General features: G+C 38.7%; 2 protein-coding genes and 1 pseudogene across 22 annotated transcripts; 1 reads left to right on the top strand and 2 right to left on the bottom strand.

Annotated features, from left to right (window-relative positions):
• Positions 1-627: 627 nt before the first annotated feature.
• Positions 628-7,364, bottom strand: LOC103701682 (uncharacterized). Of its 8 annotated transcripts, XR_005512881.2 has the most exons (5): positions 5,904-6,973; positions 4,228-4,357; positions 3,142-4,121; positions 1,118-1,190; positions 628-1,027 (listed from the first exon to the last, which is right to left on the bottom strand). XR_005512881.2 is itself a non-coding variant. In XM_039129099.2 (3 exons), the coding sequence occupies exons 1-2, from the start codon at positions 6,834-6,836 to the stop codon at positions 1,149-1,151; spliced, it is 975 nt and encodes a 324-aa protein (XP_038985027.1). In that variant the 5' UTR covers positions 6,837-7,216; the 3' UTR covers positions 628-1,027; positions 1,118-1,148. The 8 variants fall into 8 exon arrangements, 3 of the variants coding, with proteins under 3 accessions (XP_038985027.1, XP_038985029.1, XP_038985032.1); XR_015975376.1 differs by lacking the exon at positions 1,118-1,190 and having other exon boundaries at positions 3,142-4,133; positions 4,228-4,354; positions 5,904-7,201; XR_005512880.2 differs by lacking the exon at positions 1,118-1,190 and having other exon boundaries at positions 3,142-4,133; positions 5,904-7,188.
• Positions 7,365-9,215: 1,851 nt separating this feature from the next.
• EMB2820 (Cytidine/deoxycytidylate deaminase family protein) lies at positions 9,216-16,531 on the top strand. 13 transcript variants are annotated; one of them, XM_088716156.2, is made up of 9 exons: positions 9,216-9,445; positions 9,562-9,613; positions 9,792-9,862; positions 11,171-11,292; positions 11,822-11,904; positions 13,245-13,350; positions 14,661-15,152; positions 15,397-15,509; positions 16,034-16,271. In XM_088716156.2, exons 1-9 carry the CDS (start codon positions 9,385-9,387, stop codon positions 16,083-16,085), a joined length of 1,152 nt encoding a protein of 383 aa, XP_088572282.1. In that variant the 5' UTR covers positions 9,216-9,384; the 3' UTR covers positions 16,086-16,271. The 13 variants fall into 13 exon arrangements, with proteins under 13 accessions (XP_088572282.1, XP_008782062.1, XP_008782060.1 ...); XM_008783840.6 differs by having other exon boundaries at positions 9,235-9,445; positions 13,248-13,350; positions 16,088-16,531; XM_008783838.6 differs by having other exon boundaries at positions 9,235-9,445; positions 16,088-16,531.
• A 2,937-nt stretch (positions 16,532-19,468) lies between these two features.
• LOC103701732 (RING-H2 finger protein ATL13 pseudogene) lies at positions 19,469-21,675 on the bottom strand (annotated as a pseudogene). The gene is made up of 2 exons (XR_015975373.2): positions 21,431-21,675; positions 19,469-21,356 (listed from the first exon to the last, which is right to left on the bottom strand). The product of XR_015975373.2 is annotated as an RING-H2 finger protein ATL13 pseudogene (transcript).
• Positions 21,676-22,714: the final 1,039 nt, after the last annotated feature.

Here is a 22,714-nt window from a genome sequence, read left to right as displayed (position 1 = left end):
GTTGCTCCCGTCTTTAGTTGCAGGCACAACATGATTTTGAGCAAACCGATGAAGCTTAGATGCTTGACACTAGATCACGTTAGTTAATTCCTTGTCATTTGGCCTCTGTGCGGTACATCTGATCCAATACAGTGACATTTGTCCTACCTTGGAAACATCTGATCCTCAGCTTGGCATGAAGCTTCAAGATTGCAGCTTTGGTTTAAGTTGATCATTTTCTGATGCTAATTAAGCCATGGTGAATATTTTATGAGAGCAAACATTGTATGATTTCGTTTTGCATCAGGTGAATTTATCTTGAAACTAGGAGAGACAAAGCTAGAGAGGCAAAATGCTGACTAGAGGAAGACAACAACTCATAAGGGGGAATCGTTTGCGCCTGTGTTCACGCAGAAGTTTAAGGCTTGGAATTATGAGTGCCGCACGGTTCTTGGAATCAACTGATCTGAAATGGGCAATAATCTGAGGGCAGAGTAATAGTTGTTTCTCACGATCACAAATTGTAAAGTAGAAATTAATCTGCATGCCCATGAGTGGCCCAAGTTATGTATTTATCTATTTATTTCTTTAGAAGAACACTTCTTTAGAAGTAAGAGAGAGATTTCTGCAACAACCACTACACAAAGGGACAGTAACAGGTGATCAATACTAAATCAAGGGACATAATAAAGTAAACAGGTACCTGCCATTGTTTTCTCAAGATACATAAAATTGTACAACAATAAGTGACTGTAGATGTGAACCCCAATTACCTGCATTTCTTGAGAGCCAAAAAAAAAGTTCTCAGCAATTGAGGGTTAGCTCCCATTATATTAATTATTCAACTCATGGCTCCAATTGAGATCCCTTTTGAGGGGAGGCAAATTCTCCCTCAGTTTTGGAATTATTGATGGTACACACTGATTGATACATTGGTGGATACAGCATACGAATTTTGGAGATTGGATCGATGGATATTAGTGCTTCAGAGAATGACGTGATATGAACCTTTGCTTTGAAAATAATCCACTCCATGCAGCTAATCATCCTGAAACATATTCGCACCCCATGTCACCATTTCCACATCAGACCGATGAGTGTATAGTTCTTCATACAATATAGAAGAGATTCAACAAACCTATGGCACAAATAGAGAATCAAGGAGTTCTTCAAGCTAACAGAATCAAGATAATGTTCACAACTCGTTTGATCTGAAAAGGAGTGGACACAAATTTTTCACTTGTTGATCTCAAAGATCAAGGTTCAGCAAAATCACATGCTCATAAATGCAGTCCAAGTCCATGAACAAGCTGCATCTAAAGGTGAAATAATGATTTTAAAGAATGGGGAACCTCAGTGCACCCATGTTCAATACCATAGCCATAGGCATGGACAACCTCTGTATTGAGATAGGAAGCAAGAAAAGCTTTGCACTGAAAGCTGGGAAGAAGCAGTGCATACGAAAGGACGAATCTTTCGTAGTACAGAAGACCTATTAGGTCGCAAAAAGAATGACAAGGTACAAGATAAGGTCCTAAAATAAATTAAGAATTAAAGAATACAAATCTTGAATGTTGCATATGCCATAACATAATCATGTAAGAAACACATAATATCTCATTTTGAGCAATTCAACAACTGTATTTATTATGTCCTGTCCCACCAATTTATATTTAGATTCACTTCCAATTTCAACATTTATTTCTATTACAAGAGCTAGCAGAAAAGTGTATCGAGTGCATATAAAAATACAGCACATGCATTTGCTATTCTCTTTTCCTTATTTCTGAGTCTGCACAAGAACTTTATTAGCTAGAATTCATACAAGAAAAACTTGCTCCATCAAGTGTGATGTTTTGTCTGGCAAATAGAGTTCTTTATCCTTGGTCATTGTTAATATATCATCAAAATGAAAAACAAGATATTGCAGTTGCTCCTTAAGTTCCATGGTATTAGAGCGTATGCATTAAAGCAACTTCGAAAGCATTATGTTTAATCTGCCAACCATTTGTCATTTGCACCGGAAAAATCAGTTTTCATCTTCTTTGCAAGTTTGCATTTCGTGTCAGGTCGTGAATTTTTATTGGTTTTCATTGAAAGAGCTAGAATTCTTGGTCTCATATCTAATCGCTAGACTACTGCTTATCTACTGATTAAAACACCTCTGTTTTGGTATATAGTGCTTAGTGTTTTTTTTATAATATAGATCTCAGAAAACATTTGGGTTCACAGGAGCCAGAAATCTACAGCGAGCGTCATATCGTTTTCCCCCATATTCCACATTATCCGGGTTAATTGACACTTTTCTGAACCAGCTTAATCTGACTCAGGTTCACCTACTTACCCTGAATTACTGGTTGAATGGATCTCCTACACCTTTTTCCCCTTGCAAATTGATGGTTTGGTACTTTGCCAGATGTCCTGGCTCATCATTTCAATGAAAAGACCTCTACTCTTCTCTTCAAACTTCCATTCATTTCTTAGGGTGTTATTGTGGGCTTTTACGTCCAAAATCAGGAGCCTATCATTTCATATTGCCCAAAAAAACAAAAATTGAAATTAGGAGGTACATGTTTGGTTTAATAGATAAATGCAATAAACATGTAAGTTGAGAGGAAGGAAGAAAGTTTGGACTATGAAATTTACTCATATACCTTCTCAATTCTACATGTGACGCACTCTGATACATACACATACATGTATACATATGTATGTCTGTATTAAATTTTCTAAAGATGCCCAAACAACACTCTTTATTCAGTGTTCTTTAGGTAAAATCACAAGATTATCTTGAGTTCACGATTATCTAAAAGCTTATCTTGAACTTTCTTTTGTTGATTCTCATTCTTGGCTCGCCGAATCTAAGCCTAAATGAAATGCTTTTAGCCCAGTTTCATTACCATCGGGCAGCCAAGTGATTGAGATATACAGCTTCGTCATTCTATCTCTTGAATGTGGAGCCACTTTTGGTTGTCTATTGAGCTCATAGGACATGTTCTAGGAACTAAAACTTGAATTTCAAATACAAAGAATATTAAAATGATGTGTTTCCCGCAACACTGAATTCAGGCTTCATAAGAGTATGAGTGATGAGATGAAGGATTGGACTTAAAAAAACCATAATAAGTTGATTCCATATGCATATTTCATAATGTAGCGTACCTCAAGCAAGTCTGCATAATATTTGCTATTCCCGAAGTTATTTGCTTCAGGTTATTGCTTCACAGCCCATTCAGCATGCCATCCATTACCTTGACCTTTCAATTCAGCTTGCTATGTGCTGTACATCCTTTCTCGCATTTCTTCCTCAAGATTGGAATTTCTCATGGCACCTGCTTAGCTTCAGTTATCTACCATTAGCTTATGATAACCATTTACAGTGTTAATTTTGTTGCTCAACGTATCTTGCCTTTGTTCAACAGAGCTGATTGTTGTTAAGTGGATCTTTACCATCGGTGGCTGGAAAAATCAGCTTCACCTCAGTTGTCTACAACATAGCTTATAATTTCAGACACTGCATGCCTGTGTCAAGTACTAGAGAGATTTACCACATTTTTTCCATGCATGCTAGTTTCATTTTCTTACCTACATCCTCAATCAAATCACGAACCATGCCATGAGATTAAAATGCCATTTTTACCACGCATGCCTTTATTTAACAACCTGTTTCCCATCAACAAATCCTGACTGCATATTAAACTGTCATTTCCTTGCAACTTGACATGCTGCTTCACTCTTCAAAACATAGTCTATTTCAACATCTACTAACTTTGACTTTGCAACCCACCTCTTCTGGCTTTATTCAAAGCAGGATCCCGTTTTGAAACAATGGCCCTTATCATAGTATGCGTCCTTGTTGTTGAAGGACATTTTCCATGAAGTTTCCTCTTGGAACATCTTAGCTTGCTAACAGACCTATGTTATCATAGAGATCACACATTTGAGCTTTTGCTTCATGCCTTTCTAGTGCTTGTGACTTCTCTTTTATGATTATGTGTTCTTCAGTATCAGCTCAACACACCGTTTAGAATAAATTCCATGGTCCCATCTTATCTGCTTGTCCTCTTACATCCTCCCTTCCACATCAACCAAATTATTGAAATGTCTTATGGCCATCAATCAATCTCTCTCATTGCGAACTCCTGGCATACAAACTGAGATGTGTTTGGGCAGCCTTAAAGAGAAAATCTGTAGCAGCTTATAATAATGCATATACATTACAAACACAAACAAATTCAATGTACTTACTTTTTGCATTCTTTTTTCCTATATAATCCTCCATGTATTGTTTGTTCAGCTAATATAGAATGAGCCTTCGCTGATGTACCAAGTTCCCATAAAAGCTGTAATGACATATTGCATTTTGTCCAAGCAGCTGCTGCACAAGTTCTCTTTCTATCAGGGGACATGAACTCAAAATTCAAGCTTTCTAAATACTATCTCACTGTTGCTGATTTCATACTCTTGGCATTCTTTATTTATTTGGGCCCTCAGGTCTGAGCCCTAGGAAACCCAACTATGGCCATCGTTGACTCTAAGCCATCAAACCCTTTCTCATTTTTCTAAGCCATGCACAAAATTTCACCCTTCTAGTAAAGCATAATAGAAGGTTGAGCTTTATTTACTGTTCAATCTTCTCCTAATAATTGAAGAAACACATGCTCATGCTGCTGTTTTTATATGGCAGGGTAACGGAACTTTACAAGGATATTAGTAAGGAATTATCAATCAAACATTAGTATATGAACAAGAATCCTATTTTGATAGACACACATGTTCATATTATATATATATACACACACACACCAAGATAACTCTTAGACAACATGTGGTTCTACAAATTGTTTATTTTGGTCTTCTTCTGTTCTCTCTTTTTTCTATCATGCTTGCTGCCTTGTTATGGGCAATACTTTCCTGTTACTAACTCTTCCTTTTAAAAAGCAATCCTGTAGTAACAATACCGAGATATTATGTGTTGGTCTATAAACATGAATACACTGGAGACCTCAAAGCCATATTTCATATGGAGTAGCATGTTAATTAATTAAAAACTCATGCAACCAGGAAAACATCTGTGTCTCATAGAAACTAGTGAATCTGTCATCAAGTTATATTAATGTAAAGTCCTTTAGATATACTGATAGAAAGAGAGGCATGACCATAGAACCATATAGATAAATTAAAAAAAAAAAACTTCGAATGCAAGCAGTAGCAAACCCAGAAAAGTAGTTCATAAAAGTTTATAAAAGTTTGCAACTGTTGATGAAAATAAGGCACGATACAAAACTCAGTCCTCAAACTCCCTGCAAAACAAAGAGACTATCCATAGTCAACCTTCATGCTTTTTTGTGTAAACATTCTTGGTTACGTATGAGGATAAAGTTATCAGGTGCACTCAGAGTCTCAAACTAAGTGTAGCAAAAAAATAGACTATTTTAGGATAGTGAAAGTAAAGTAGTGGTATTTGGTAATCAGAACTAGCGAAAAAATAATTTTCAAGAAGAACTTGTTGATTTAATGGTACAAAAAGTAATTGTCACAATGATTATTGTTGTTGCTTCTGTTTTGTCAGTAAACTATGTATAAAGATTATAGCCCTTTCCTTGTTGAATTGCAACGATGCACAAAAGGGCATCTTATAACTCAACCTTGACATGCTTGTATCACTTGCATCGTACAAACTGAGAAAGCTACTTCTCACAATTCATATCAAAGATTCTAGACAAGCCCCTCGAACATAGATGGAATGCAGAAATTATACATAATAAGGAAAACATTGAAAGCAGCAGTACAAGGAAGCTTTGTACTGCATAACTCACTAGAATACTTAAAAAACCAAAACCTAAATTATCATTGATTTAGAAAGAGGACAGCTGCTGAAAGAGTTAAAAACCATCAAGAAAGGAGCATAGGATATTACTGACCATTCCATCTCTCCTTGGTAGCATATCGAGTTCAATTCTTGAAGATGAGCCCTCACTCTTATTGCTTCTCCCGCGAGACTTCTTTGCGAGAAGCTTCACAATCTGCAGCTGGGTTTTTGCTATAATTTCTGTCCTCTTGAGCTCCATTTCCCCACGCTTAATCTCTGCCTCCACCCTCATCCTTTCAGAATCCTTGTACATCTCTATCCTTGCCTGCTCAATTTTCAAAATCGATTGAGCCAGCAACCTAATGCTATCTGCCACCTCATCTCCTGATCCCTTCCTCCTCTTCTTGGACGGATTCCCATCCTTCCCTGCCCCATCCTCGGCATTCGCCTCCTTGTTTCTTGGGGCACTCGCATCGCTATCACCCTTACTCTCTTTCTTACTGTCGTTGTCTTTGTTGACAGCATTAGCATCAACTGGCAATGCGTTTGACGCATCATCTTGGTTGCTATCCTTCAAGCGCCCCTCGACTTCGACCTCCGCCGCCACCTTTGGCAAAGCTTGAAGGTTGATATTATGATTGGACTTAGTCTGAGCCATGCAATCTGGGGGCCCCTTCAGCAAGCCATCCATACGGGCATAGAACTGCCACGAAGAGCATGATTTTGGTTCATGAGCAGCCGCCGACTCTGCCCGGTACCTCTTTTTCATTGACTCAATCTTATTCTTGCACTGAGCGGGGGTCTTAAGCGCCTTCCTTCCCGAGCACCTAGCAGACACCTGGCGTGCTATGTCCTCCCAGTCGCTCCCCTTCAGCTTCGCCCGGTTCCGAAGGAGCCACTTTGACTCATAAACCTCTAGCAAGCACAACACACCGCTCTCACTCCACTCGTCCCTCTTCCCCTTGTCCGGGCCCCTTGGTGCCGGCACAGGAGAATGCCCTGGGCCAGCAGGGAGGTGGTTGATGCCCCCCTGTGCGCTATCCATCGGCTATAAGAACGAGAACTGGCCGCCCAATATAGGGGAAAACCAGCGATCATAATAAAAAAGGTGTCATCTTTCAGGATTCGAAAGCAAATCAAAGCATTGGTCCTCTAAAAGATGGCACTTTGGGTGGAAAAATTCCATCTTTGAATCATTCTAATGCAGGAAATAGGATTATGGTGCCGCAGCACTAATCTCTTTCCCTACAAGAATGGTATTTTTACATGAATTAAAGGACCGTAAACATAAATTTAGCACTGAGAAATGATTCTAAAAGATAGCTAGAAATCGGGACTGGTACTCATCTGGTAAACATATATTACTCTCTCCTCCTCCGAATCTTTCCTTCTTCTATGGAGCGCATGGGTGAGGGGAGCAGCAGTGAAATGGAGGAGAGGAGGGAAGGGCGGAGAAGGGTCGGCATCGGCGAATCGCTGTCAAGCTGCAGTGACCTCCCATTGGTGCCACGTGGAGGAATCTCAGCCGTCGGAGGTCAGTAGCCGGTGCTCGTCAGAAAGCAATACCGCGGGAGTGGAAGCTCTCGTCAGCAGGCGAGGATCAGCTCCGACACGACGACGACACAGTGTTGCAACTACAGAACGGGTGCTTCAACGTGGACTTTAAGATTCGGAAGAATCGTACTATCGGCTATACATACACGGATCTTGAAGCCAATTTGTACCCGTTCCGGCTCTGAAGAACGCCTAACGCTTGCTCGCGGAGCACGATGGAATCCGTGAACAGAAAGATTTGGTGCCTGGGCCCACCACCAAATCAGCCAAAATGATCCAGCGGCTGATATGCCTACAAATTATTCTACATGCGACCAATCGTTCACGAATCACGATATCTCGAGATGCACCTTCAACCGTCCAATGCTCGTCAAGCATCAGCCTCGGTTAGGCCTGTTAACGAGCCGAGCTACTCGGGCTTGGCTCGGGCTCGGCCCGTTAAAAGCCCGGCTCGAGCTCAGCTCGTTAGTCAAACGAGCCCGAGCCCGAGCCTAAAATGAGGCTCGTTTAAATTTGAGCTCGAGCCTGAGCTCGAGCCCGAACAGCTCACGAGCCCAAACAAGCTCGTGATTTAATGCTGTCTGCTATCAAGCACGGAGCACGCCGGGCTCTGTGCTTTGGATTTGCTTCAATCTTATTTTTTTTTTTTATTCCCTCTTCCCTCCCCTCACCCGCACTTGCCAGCTTTTAAAAGCCCACACCCCATTGCCATACAGAATGTCGTACAGGACCAGTTTTCCTCTTCCCTCAAGCAAAAAATCAGCCACTGTTACTCAGCCGCAGCAATTAAACCCCCTTGAAAAGACGTCGCCGCCCCCTTAACAGCGTCACAGCTGTAGCACTGCACCATCCCATCTCCTGCACCCCCAGCAAGCCAACCTAACCCCGTAACTCGTGCCCTTTTTTTGCAAAGGACAAGGGCTAACAGTAATTATCCCTCGGTCAGTATTAGGCTCCTCCTATTGGGTCGCGACACATGGCCAATAATACTATAAAAATCCTAATATATATTCTTTTAGTTTGAATGAACCACCCTGTTCCCAGATCTGACTATAATCATCACCATCTACAGGATGTAACGTTTCGTAAAAGGTCTCACTGTTGTGGTATTTAATATGAATTTTTGTTATGGGGCTCGGGCCCAAGCTCGAAACGAGCTTTACGAGCCCAAGCCCGAGCTTTTCTTTTACCAAACAAGCCCGAGCTCGAGCTCAATACAAAGCTCGGTACCGAGCCCGAGCCCGAGCCCGAGCCCGAGTTCTGTGAAACGAGCCGAGCCCAAGCCTCCCCAAGCTCGGGCTCGGCTCGGCTCGTTAACAGGCCTAGCCTCGGTGATGTTCAGCAAACGCTGGGGCTAGCCACGTTTCCCTCCCACGCTGCTTCAGTTATTCTTTTTTCAGCAAAATCCGGAAAAAACCGGCTCCTGAAACAAGTAATATTTTTATAGAAATAAATTTTTTATATTTTATAAAAAAATTATATGAAACATGAAAAAATTATATTTATATAAGTTGAAAATTAGGATTTTTTTAAAAAAATATCTTCAAATTTTTAGATAGAAATCATAGAATAGATAATTTTTTTTATTAAGAGCATAATATATATTTTACATAATTTTTTCAAAAAAATTAATGCTCAACCAAATATAAATTATTTTAAAATATATTATTTTTTTTATGATCAATTAAATATACTAAAAATATTTTTTTAAATATTATACATTTTGCCGAATAAAAACCTCATCCCTACTGGAACTCCTCACCGAGCTCTTTCGTTTGTAAACGGGATCCTTTTCCTTCCCTCTAACCTTATATAAACCCAACGTGGTCCGAGCGAGTGCGGCCCGGTCCGAGTTAGCGCCGACCGTGCGCGGAACCGAAGATGGCCCGCTAGTTTAGGCCCCTCACTGCCCGACCGTTCGTCTCCCCAACTCGAGTTTCTTGAACTCTCGGTCTTGTCTCTCGCCCCGTCCTCCGCGAAAAAACCCTAGCTTTTCTTCTGGTAATCCGGCCGGCAAGAACTAGGAAAGAAGATAAGCGATGCAGTGGGAGATCCTTCACATACCCGCAAAGCCTACATCTTCCTTCGAACAGTCCACCGGTATCTCTTCGTTCTTCTTTTTCTTCTCCTCCTCCTCCTTTCGCTGGACTTTTTAAGTAAATTTTCTTTTGGGATTTGTTTTCTTAATTTTTTTTATATATATATATCTATTTCAGTTGATGTGTTAGCTTCTAATATTGAGCCGAAGCTTGCAAACAGCCTTGTGAGGTCAGCAGATGTTATCACCTGTATTGATTGCTTCATGAAAAAAGGATTTTCTTTTCTTTTTTCTATCGCTAGAAGAGCAAAGTTTATTGTAGTTTGCAAGTTCCTTTTCTTGATTTAGTAAGTTGGAATTTGTGGGCTTTGTTTGTGATGGGTGTTCTTGATTTTTTGGATCGGGCAGGCAGCTGAACCAGGTTTGCCCCCTTGAGAATCTTCGCCATGTGAAACGGGTCCGAAGGAGGTCTGTCGAAGGTGCAATTTTTTCCCATCAAAATATTACTAAGTGTTATATCCAGTTCTACTGTTGCTTGTTGGTGAATGAAGCAGGTGGGTTATTTTTAGATTTTATGGAGGGTGCTATAGAAATACCGTGACATGTTAAGAGGAAGATGTCAGTGAATTTGGCCAAGAAATATTTGCATTTCTCGAGTACCAAGTCGTGACCTTTTTAGCCTCCCTCACCTTATCTTTTATGCAAATTAACGATCGTTGCCTGAGCTTCCCTTATTTTTGCCTTTCTACCTGTCTTTCTATTTCGCCTAGTGACAGAGCTTCTAGCACCCTATTGAAATTGTTCATATGTGCATTTAGGTATTTTCAGTATTAGGGCTGTTTTCTGAGTATGAGAGTTGTTTTCAAGTTGAGATTGGGTGAGCTAGACAATGGTCAACTTAGTGTTGTAACGTTTTGGAACTCAAGCTAAGCCTGATCAAATCTCAAGACTAACTTCCAGGATTAAGCTTTGCTGTCTTATTTTCAAGTATATTCTCTGTTGTTCCAAATGGCTCGTTCAAGTGATTTTTGAGAGTTGTAGACTCCCCAGACAGTGTACGTTCTGCTAATTCTGTTGTTGGATCTTGATTTAACAACTGAGTTATTTACTGACTTAGATGTACTTTTTCCATTAAATTAATATTGATATTGAACAAACATATATTTAAAAAAAGAAAGACTGAGTCATATCTATCTATGCATTTATCTATCAAACTTAATCAAGTCAAAAATGAGCAGGGTGAACAAATCTGAAGCTTGGCCTGTAACTATTTTGAGTTCAGTTCTCAGACTTTTCAGATTGGCTCATATGCTTATGAATGGCTTGCTTAGTTGACAGCTCTACCTTGTCCTTTTGATAAAAGTACTTTATCATCAAAATCTAATCTATTCTTTACCGTGTTGTGATGGGTAAAACTGTCTCACTTCTCAGCTCCTTTCAGATTTATCTTTAGGTAATCATTATATTTGCCATTTATCCAGTTTTTTTTTTTTACTTCTTTCTTTGAAGTTGATTACTTGTAATGAAGGAGAGTTTTCCTATTTCATGCAAATTTTGTCATCTTCACTGAACTCCTTTTTTGTGATAAAATTTGCCTAAATGTGTGACCATGCTTTGCAGCTTCTAGCTTATAACTCTTTGTAACATAATGTACTTTTATAAGGGAAGAATTATTAAGACTGCATTGTGCTTATGTCTTCTCAACTTGAAAACAAGAGATTTGCTTTTTCAAGATTCAAGGTAATGGTGTTGTCCTAGGCTATGGTGATAGTTTGCTTTCTTGGCAGGAAAAATTGAATTGTCAGTGATTTTATGTCTTTCCAGTGAAAATGAAAACCACATGGAGGACATACCAAATGATGTGCTTCAGCTTATAAACGCCCACCAGTTGAGTCCTTTCAATGCAAAAGTGAGCAATCCTTCTAATCCTAGTTTTTATATTTGAATTACTAACTAATGACGGATTTCACTTGCAAATTCTAAAAATCCAAAGTTGGTGTCACATAAAAAATAGGCAATGATTAAATTATAAGGTTAAAGTCTTTCAGATTTCAGGTTTTCAGATTATTTGGTACTTAACCATTAATATTAAAAAATCTTTGCAAAAAAGAAGTTAGAAATAATGGAATGCGATGTTTATTTAGGTGTAGATAGATATTTATAATTGGATGATAGAGAATGAAATTACAGAAGCTTTTCCTAAGTTGGTTTTATCAAGTTGCTAGTAAACCATGGAAAACTGGTTTTATGGTATCTGTACCACTGAATTTCCTTCTAATTATTACAAGTAACATTATACGACAAAAAACTAATTACTAGTCAGTTGCTTTTTAAGTTATGAATGGTATTTTGTAAGTGTTGCTTTTATGATATTTGAGTGTTGAATCAACTCTACAACAAGTAGAGTTACATGCATTGATGTTGGAAAGTGCTTCCAGGTTGCGAGGTATGCTGCTGCATCAAAAGAAGAATGGGAAGAACAATGCAAACTTTGGCCAACATCCTACCATCCATCAACCAAGTTTGCTTCTTTCCTTTCTATACTTGTGCATCATGAACATTAGTTTAAGTTATAGTGTAGCCATTGCTTTCACAGGTTCTGTGTACATGGTTTTTGTGTTATACAGACACGCCTGGTCTTCCTGTTTTCTCAAAAAAAAAAAAAAATTAATTGTAATTTTAAATTAAAGAGTTGTTGAAGTAAAGATGCTGAAAGCTTTACCTTTCTAATCCTAAAACAGCTCTGGGAAGAAAATGTTCATCATGCACTATACAAGCTGCTTTAATGTGATATTTTATATTTCTCAACAACTGTATTGAACATTGAAGAGTAAAGGTAATGTATTGTTATCTATTCTACTGAAGAAGCAGGATATCAAGCTATGAAGAACGCTTATGGATTATCCTGGTTAAAAATATTTCTCATTTAGGTGAATGTTTAATTTGGATAACCAGGTAAAAATGTGTAATCATAACTAAGCTTCACAAGATATAATAAATAATCCTGTTTATTATGCATTAACAAATTAAGCCTTATAACTAAGTTTGTAATTGTTATATTAAGTCTTCTAATTAAGTTGCCAACAATTATTTATGTAAATTCTTAGATGGGCCAGATTACATTAGTTCCTTTCCAAGTTTTCTCATTTGAATATTTATACTGTAGCTAGAGTGATAGTTTAAAAGAGAAGATTTTGCCATAACAGTGGTTATTTGTTATTTATAAGACTTTATTGGGAGTATCTTTCATGCAGTTCTGTTATTGAGCTCAAGTTTGGCCTTCATATATTTGAGTCAGAATGTACACAGAAGAAAAAAGAGTTGGGCCAGCATGCTTGGCATGCTGGTTACTTGATTACTCCATGGTCATCTAACTATATAAGATAAGACAATTTCTTCTGCAGGTCCTTATTTTTTTTAGGTGCCTTCGACTACTATAACCTTTTCTTCTGACTAGTGACATTATAGTTGATATATCCTTTATATGATCCTTTTAAGGGGCTGGTAGATATTATCTTAAGAACTTATCCAGGGAATTGGAATCTCAGCAATTACATTTCAGATGTTATGAGATTGCTAGTCTTCAACAAATTTTGAAAAGAAATAGGAAAAGCATGACAAGTTGATCGGTGGATAAATTAAGAGATACAATAAAGAACCAGCCAAGAGAAAAAGATAGCTCACAACTTTATGCTCGGCTTCTAGGATGGACGCAGATGCTAGGCTTTCATGATCTGAAAGGAAGCATAAATGCCATTTATTCTTGTTTACCAATTACTTTTGAAGAATTTAGTTTATATAATATAACAGAAAACTATATATCAATGTCCAGTATTTATTTTTTCTTCTTTGCAAATATAGCAGTGCTGATGGCGTCACTGGGTTTAATGAAGAGGAATCACAATATGTCTTCAAATGCATGAAAGTTGCGTTCGACTTAGCAAAAACACACTACCATGGTGATAAGGTATGTTTATATAATGCTTCTCACTTCTACTGCATTGGTCCATTTTGATTCCTTGGCTTGAAGATTTGATTCCTTTCTGACGTTCTGAATACAATATGAGAAGATGCAAGAAATTTAAGCTATTTTTGTACAATTAAAATGGTACCAATCATCTAATGCCGTGCTTTCAATTTTTTATTTTTAATGACTTTGTAGAGCATTGTGTGGTACATGTTTTTCTTTGAAAGATCTTTGAAGGTTTTTGAAGTTGTGTTCACTCTCCCTCTAGGACACCATCCTTGGAGAAGCTTATGCAATTAACATAAACTTTTTTCTTAGAAATTTTGGAACTTCTTTTGATATTAGCATAGTACCTCATCATATGATGCTTTCGAGGTTGTGTTTCATATGTCATGCTTCTCCAGGGAACTTGGAAATTTCTTTGTTCAAACTTAACATCTTCTTACATTCTTCTATCAGGTTTATCTTTATTTTTTTTAATTGATTTTTCCTTGTTTTTTCATTCATGTTCGAAAAATTGTTAACTGGATGTGTCTTTTTATAACCATAATTTTAAAAAATAGGGCTTATGTAATGTTTAGCTGTACCTATATAAATCTATTTTTGCATTTCATTCTTTTGTCAAGTTCATCTTCCTCTGTGAGTGCAATTTGTATATCTTTTCTCACTACTCTCACTACATAATCCAGGATTATCAGCGTTTCCTTTCAATACATGAGCCATTGGATAAAGCCTAGTAACTCTTCTAGCAAGGACTTCATCTAATTTTTGTTCCATATACAGTCTTGATATTTCAGTTGCCAACCCATGATATTTTCCTTGATTTATGTGTTCCTATATGCACCAAGATCCCCTCCTATCCTTCCTGATTTTCTCATGCATCCAACTTTAGCTTTCTCAATATGGTGACTGAACTCACATTCTGTGACTCACATTATATGTCCATATCTAGCTCCATTTTTCACATTACTCACTTATTCAGGTACTTTTGCTTTCAGCTGACGATTGAAGAAACACTGCCTATATAAACACTTCACGTCGTCACTACATTGTGCCATATTTTTCATGTTAATATAAAAGTAAAGAAAGTGGAGCTTTATTGATTAATAAAGTTACAATTAGTTGCCAAGCTGATAGTATTGTAGGAATATCTTCTTGCAATCAAAATTTAAGCATGTTCAATCTCTTTTTTTTTTGATATTTTACTTGAACTCGTACATCTGAACCTAACATGTAGCTCTTTCTGTTTATATTGTGTTCAATTTGATGTTAAATGCACTTCATGGAACTTAAATTCTTTGATGTATTAGGTTGTAAATGCTGCTGTGATAGTTGATCCTTCATGTAGGCATATTATCGCAAGTGCTTGTGACCAAACATGCCCAAGGTCTACATTGACAAATGAAACTGGCTCAAAACTTGTCAGTTGCATTGAACGGGAGGCAAATACCACCTCCACTCAATCTGATGCAGATGGACTGGCAAGCAGTAAAGAACGGTTATTTCCAAATTTCTCACCTGATAAATGCAGTGACCTGTACTTTGGCGTTTCTTGTCTAAACCCTTGGGGATGGGCAGAACAAAGACCACACCATCAACACTCTGAACATCAGTGTGGAAACAACTATCCCTGGCATCCTTTGAGGCATGCTGCTCTTATTGCTATTGAAAAAGCTGCTGAAAGGGATAGGCAGCTATTCCCCAGCATAGGATCTTCAAAGAATCTGTCTATTCTGGATCATGATTTAAAGTTTGCTTCTGATAGCAGTTTGGCAAAGCGACAGAAGACCCAGGTTTTGAAAGTGAGCTTTAATCTTTTCACTTGATCTTATGTATGACATTTGGTAATGTCTTGATATGGACCATTACTAACATCATTAGAACTCACTTTTCACAATAGTTTATGGAGGTAAATGGCTGACAGCATTTCTAGTTATATTTCTGCATTCTGTCTAAGGCCTCAGATCCTTTTTTTGTTCGTGTTCCATACTTACTTGTTGATTCCCATATTGTTTGTTGACTCAATTTTATTTGATTATATTCCAGAACGAGCACAGCTTAGTCAACAAAGATGGTACCAATTCTTTGTCTTCTGAAACAACGCGACCTTATCTATGCACTGGTTTTGATATCTACCTCGTATGGGAGCCATGTGCAATGTAAGTTCCCAATCCATTTTTTGAAGCTTATACAGTAATCTGGCATGAAGCATATTGCAGTTCACTTGTTGAGCAATAGTCTTCGATTGCCTGTGAATGATTTCTGTTAGTTTCAGTCAAATCTTTTTGTTTTTCATCAAGATCAATGTGTTTCAGACAAAATATCATGAACTTATATACAAATTGTAACGACTTTATTATCATTTCATTGAACATTTGCCCGTCAGTATCTGTATGATCCCCTCTGTTAAATTTTTAAATGAAGATTGGAAATATGCTTTGATTCTTCCATATCTTGCTTTTACTCCGAGGCTTTAAATGTGAATTGGATGATTGAGTACCAAGAATGCTAAACAATTCTATTCTAAAAACTAAATTAACGCTCTGGTCATGTCATGCATGTCCAAACTGATTCTTTTCCAATTTTTATTCCAGTACACTATTTTGGCTCCTAGCCTTTATCTGAGTTTGTCTTTGAATATTTTGCCTTGTATATGTTCTGATATCTATGTCTTAAATTGCAGCATTCACACATTAGGATCTGTTCTGATCTCTCTTTATATGTTCTATATATGAAGGTGTGCAATGGCACTTGTCCATCAAAGAATTCAGCGCATTTTCTACGCCTTGCCAAATCCAAATGCTGGTGCACTGGGTAGTGTCTACAGACTTCAAGGAGAGAAAAGCTTGAACCATCATTACTCTGTATTTAGGATTTTGATACCTGAAAAAGCCCTTTACCAGGTAGAATCAAATGGTTCAGATGACTGTCCATTACAAAATTGATGACTGGTAAATCTTTTTTTAGAGAAAGGAGGGAAGAGCTATCTAAAGAAAATTATCAGGTCCAAATACTTGGGAATACACCAACTTTGACACACAGCCTCCTCCAAGGAGAGGTATGTGAACATTAAGGCACATCTCCAGTTCACAGTTTCTGACAAATCATTGGAACCTTTGTATTCTTTTCAGGTGTTATGGTCACCATTAATATGCAAGCAATTATATATTTCCCATCTTTATCTAGACAGTTTCTCCAGGGATGACAAGTCGATATATTATAATTGAATAGCTTCAGCATTTAATACGAACAATATTCATATCTTTTGCATAATATGATAGCCGGAAGCTTTCAAAATCCAACTGCTTCTTTAATAGCAAACCAATCATTTACTTATTTTATAATCCTTTTATAGCATGTATTGGAAGGGAACTGGTGAGTGGGTTTGGTAGGTTAGGTGGGACTGGATAACCTCACTTGAATTATGAGGAAGATATGACCACCTAATGATATGAAAATTCTCAGTTCATTTCTCGGTTTGTGTCATTAAGAGGTCGTGTCATCTAGTGGTTTATCATCATGCTTGCGCCCTATGATTTACATCATTTTTTTTTTTTTGGTTTAACTGAATGTCTAAGACTGATCGATTTTCAGCTTACCTAAACATACTGAAACTGCTCAAAATGGTGGTTTCCGACACTAATAATAAGTCAATAAGAAGACATTACCGGCTTATATTATCACCTAATCATTAACTTAATCCGGATTTGTCCTTGTAAGTTGTAACTCGCCCAACAACTTGAGTTTATGAATCTACTAACTTGATGAGACACTGGTAGATCGACCACTTAACACAGAGTTCAACCACATCAGGCATCACTAAGATCTCCCTCCTCTCCTTGCTAAAGCTGCCCTTTGTATTGTTGAGGGCTGGCAAAGTCATTACATAAGCCATGATGGGATGATGTGGTTGATTAAATGGCCTCCACATTGATGTCAGTGGTCCTTTACATCATTCGGATCAGCAGAGGAGATGATGATCTAACACCAACCCGTCCCTTTCATGATCCTGCCCCACTAGGCCATACTTTGTAGAAACTACTGCTCACAATCGGTTTGGCAATTGGTAGTTGGCTCTAGTTCGCACGAATCAAAGCAGTCTGTTAATAGGAGGATTAAATTCGAGTGAACCAAGATAGATTCATATGTTTGTTTAGGCCAAGTCATTGTTGAACCAAGATAAACCTAACCAGTTTGACAAGAGTTCCAGTAGAAGGTTGCAGCTGACGGTAATAATCAGCTTGATCCTTTGATGGTGTCAAAGGCTGTGCCCTGTACTTCACCACAATTTGATAGGAGAATATGGAGATGATGCTGACGATTTGAAACTTCACCCGGTTCATAATGATTGACCTTAGGCTCGTGGCAGCTCAATCCATTTCCTAAGTGAGTTAATGGAGTTTATGCTTATAGAATATGGGGACTTGTTTGTAGGTTGCGTAAAGGCTCAATCAGAATGCTGAAACTAGACTCATATAAGAAAACTCGAAAAAAAGAAGAAGAAAAAGACAATTGGAGACACTATAACAGGTCGGCAACTGAGTCGAGCAAGTGTTGCATCCGAGCTGGCATGATCAAAGTTCCTACTTCCTACCTAGTTCCGGCCATTGTGACCTTGTTAGATGAGATCCGAGACCTTGCGTTCATGCACCGACGCAGTCTGCATGGGGCCCCAGTGACACGAGATCCTTGTGTTGATCTAAGTGGTTGTCAAATACAAACAAACATAAGGTTCCAAGGTTGGTTAAGGTCCTGAAACAAAACCATAAAGCCTAAGTAGAGCAGCAAAGCTGGCAAAGTGTGGACCGCCATGGTTCGCATGAAAATAACAACAGGAGGATGATGAATGTTACCTTGTGAGAGATCCAAGGTTCGCATAACAGCCACCACGACGGCACCGCCATGGCCACCGGGCTCGTGGCCTCTATTAGTATTGCAGGTTGTGAACCCTTCACCAAAATAATAGCCAAAAAATCACTCTTATGAAAGAGCAACATCCTTCCTTAATGTTCAGAAAAAGGATGGCTTAGCAATGACTCCAACAGCCTCTAACCGAGCTCTCCTAGGCTTGGAATTTTTTTCACCTTTGGAGATCACTGAAAGTGAAAGATGAAAACAAACCCCAGAAGCGAACAGATGCAGAAGTTCGAATTTGAAAACTTCGGTTGTATACCACTGAGGTGGTAGTCCAGTGGGAGCGTGGCCTTACTTCCAACCAAGTGGTTCCGAGTTCGAAACGCACGGGCGTCAATTAAATTATGGAGACCGTATGCTCCCTGCTCGGACACGGGGTTTGGAAGGGCGTATCGCTCTGCTGGTAGCCTCGGTGGTGCCAGGTGTGACGTACTTATACGTGGTATTCGTACTGGAGCCCAGAGGGGTAATCGAGCCGGGCCACGGGTGGGGAGGATTTGAGTAAAACCGGCCGAAGTGCCCAACACACGGTCATTTCTGCCCGCATCGAACATTCTCCTGGCGGGGTGGAGGCTGCTACGCTGGGGTAGGCTTGTCCCTTCCTTCCCCCTTCTCCTTTTTTTAAGAAAAAAAAAAAAAAAAACTTCTGCTGTATCGCATGACACTTTGGCAATTGGTATTTTTAACAAACCTCAAAGTTTAAAACAAGTAGGAAATCCCTTTCTTTTTTCTTTTTTTTTCAGTTATGAAAACTTGTGGCAGGAGCAACAAACAGGAGTTTTGGAGCAACTAAATTTGTTCAAATACAGTTCAGTTTCCACATGAGAAAGTTTGTAGTAGAATGGTCTGTATTCGCACATATTTACTTGCAAGTGTGGAAGAAGAATCATCATTCATGGGGGGGAGAAAAGCAAAAAATTAACAAAGATATTGAAAATCTTTACGAACATTTCCTTGCCTATTAACTCTCCATGTTTCAGTCTAATAAATGGAAAATGATAAATTTTCTTTTTTGAGAAGAGGAAAACAGTAGTTTCTTTTGCTTCACAAAAAGTCTGTTCAAGAAACAGAAAAACTAATTTTTGTTCCAGTATTTATTTTTTTTCCGTGCACCCATTTATCTATTTGGACTACTCAGCACAAAAATAGAGTATTTGAAAGACTAAAATTCCTACTAGAGTGCAAAGAGAAATACAAGTGAGCATTTCAATCCAGAGCCTCATAGCTTGATCACTTTCTTTTTCAGTAAAGATTTTACGGTGACAAAAACATACAAAAGCAAACAATTCCTTCCAAAAACCCAGGCAAGAACAAAATAAGCGAGCATGAATTTGAAATAACAATAAGTAGAAACTTCTAAACTTATCTAAAATTTACACCGGTTTTTTGGTCTTCGAGGAATATGCCTGCTATTCACTCATCAACTGAAAAAAAAACCCAAAAGTTATGTTTAAAAATTCTGTGTGGAATTTGTATATTGCTGTTTTCTTCTTAAATGAAATAAAAAAGCTAATCCAACTCAAACATGGTTCATCACTTTGCTCTGCCTCCCCATCATCCAAAGAAGTGTCCTTCTTGAAAAAAGATGGTGGCTCCTCCACCCAAGACTTTATACTGTTATTGCAGCTCCCAACCTCCACATCCAAACCCATCTCACTGCCACAACCCTGCAATATCAAATTCCGACACCGTCCTCGAGCTGCCTCCACGCTCTATCCTTGGCACAGCACTTGGTTGATACAGTGGCAGCTGAAAAGCGGATGCCCGCCTTGGAAAGTCCTGAGCAATCAGTTTCCCTTTCTTTGACCGGAGCCAAGTCTTTGAAAAAGAGAAGCTCTCCTTCTTGTGTGCATTAGCACTGATGCTGGCGCTTCCACCATAACCACTGGATTCTGACTTGCTTGGTGGATCGAGTTCTTTAAATCTCGCACTTATGGAACGACCATGCTCAGGATTTGTGATGCATGTCTTTTGTTTCTGCGGTTTAATGGCTACTTGAAGCAGAGAATTCTCATCCACTACATATTTGTATGATCCCATAGAAAGACACCTTCTTTCGTTCATATTATTGCTGCCGCTGCTACTACCTTCTCCCCCACCAGCAACAAGATCCATATTTTTTAACTTTCCAAGCTTAACAGGAACCACCTTTTCCTCTGAGGCCTCTGAAATAGCTGAGCCCAAGTCTTCCTTGTCCCCTGTTTCCCATGGTTTTTGAGAACATTCATGGCTAGAAGTCCCAAGACCATCTTCTCCAGGAAAATCCATGGGCGCCTCTAGCCCTGACTCCACTCTATCAGAAGCAAACTCTCTTCTTGAGCTCTCACCCCGGGACTCGAGAGAAAAACAAGCAGGACTGCAGCCATTGCTCGGAGAGAATCCCGGCAACAAGTTTCTTCTACAGAGAGGGCAGGTGGAGTGGCACAGGAGCCAAGTATCGATGCAGTCCAAATGGAAGGCATGGCTGCACTTCGGGAGCAGCCTTAGCTTGTCGTCCGCCTTAAATTCACAGAGGCACACAGCACAGTCAAATGGGTCCCTGAGGCCTATGATGGCTTTGTAAGGGAAGACTGGCAAGCTATCTATGAAGCTCTGGTCCACCCCTGAGTCATGGAGGTGGAAGAGCTGTTGGAGTTGGCCTTGCAAAACTGTGGCATTGTCTCTGTATTCTGGGCTCCTGTCATTTGGTCTCCGAACGTATCTGACGTATTTCACAAGGAGGTGGAAGAGCCCGACAAGGAAGCCCATCCCTGCTAATAACAACATTACGAGAAAGATGGTGGAACTGATCTTGTGCCCTGAATCAGTTTCTGAATTAGAAGGCAGTGGAGCAGCAGGAAGTCGTGGCTGCGATGGGTGTGGAATTGGAGAAAGCAAGTCCTCCTCTTTGGTACTTCCAAGCATAACAATGTCCATTTTTTGCACTCGCGCGCGCGCGCGCGCAGAGAGAGACACGGAGAGAATGAGAGAGAGAGAGACTCACCAGTCACGGAGCCTCATCGGTTTTTGGGAAGCCCAAACAAGCGAACGTGGACAGCTTTCGGGCTCTCATATCATGATGTGGAATCCAAGGTTGAGTTCTTCTCCATGGACTGCAAGAAGAACAAGGGAAAAAAAATGAACATAAATAAGGAAGGGAGAGACAGGGAGAGGAAAGAGATGAGACCCTTTAAGGTGGACGAACGGATGGAATGCCAGCCGATTGGAATAAATGAATGAGCCCATTTCAGTTAAGGAGGAAATAGCAAGGAAAATAAAAAGAGATGCAGGAGGATTAATGGGCTGGGATGATAAATAAGCAAGGTTTTAATACTGTAACTCCAGTGATGATTAGATACAAATCCTCAAGGGGAGGTGAATACTAGGCGGTGTTATTTACCAAAAAGTAGGGGGAAAAAAATCTGAGGCAGTCTGTGTGAGATACAGTCTTTTGGATGTATATATCTGGTTTCTAGCCAGGAACCATATCTCTTTAACAGGAACCGCTTAAAAGATTTTAATTTGATATATCCAAAAGAATTTTTAATTAGTGATTGATCAAGAATAGGACTATGGTTAGTATTTTTCTAACCAATCCATAATTTAAAACTCGTACATTGAATACTTCTCTTACTAATGATGTAGGCTCAAGATATAGCATATTTGATTTACTTGATCACTTTTATGGAAGTTACTAATAGTTATAAATTGATGAGAAATATTTAATTTTGTTCTGTACGATATAGTTGATTGCATTGCAGTGTATACAACCTCTTCATCTATCGAGAAAATTGATTTTAACATGAATGGAATTGTTTGAGTTTTTTTAAATTTATTTTTGGGTATGCTTGAAGAAATATATTTGGTGATATTAGATTGCTTAAAACATGGTTGATTTTTTATTGGCTTCTACCAAAATTATCATATTATGATAGATTATTTCAAATCAATCACTGCCATGACATTTGCACATGTGACATTTATTTTCTTGATCTTTTAGTCTCTTTCCTTTAATAAAGTTAATTTTGTGTACTCCAAGTATAACTTAGTCTTGGCTAGGAGAGTGTCAACTTTTATAATTGGCAAAGTTTTGAAAATTGGTATCAAGGAGTTGGCCCTCACCTAGATTTTGGTTAGGATTTTTTTTTTTTTTTTTGGTTAGTCTTGGCTAGTCAAGGATTTCTTCTTTTTTTTTTGGTAAGGATTTCTTCATCCTAGTTATAAAATATTAAAAAAAAAGCATCTGATCTTGACCAGCTCTTATGCAAACTTGTGGCTGGCTCTCTCCCATATCAAAGCTTATATCCCTCTTTTAACCTTTCTAAAAGCATTTGCATTCTATGTTAGGCTTTGCTTGTGCATATAGTTATGCACTTATGCTTGATTCTGTATATAATTCGTTTGCTTTGTACATCAAAATCAAGGGTCCAGAAAGAAAAAGCTAAGACAATAGGTTTAAAATATCAAATGT

Source organism: Phoenix dactylifera, chromosome 2, assembly GCF_051530095.1.
Source record: "Phoenix dactylifera cultivar Ajwa chromosome 2, Ajwa_hap1_PhDact_Kaust_v1.1, whole genome shotgun sequence".
In the NCBI taxonomy this organism is placed as follows: domain Eukaryota; kingdom Viridiplantae; phylum Streptophyta; class Magnoliopsida; order Arecales; family Arecaceae; genus Phoenix; species Phoenix dactylifera.
Note: the sequence above shows the minus strand (reverse complement) of the source record. Positions and strands in the feature narration are given on the sequence as shown.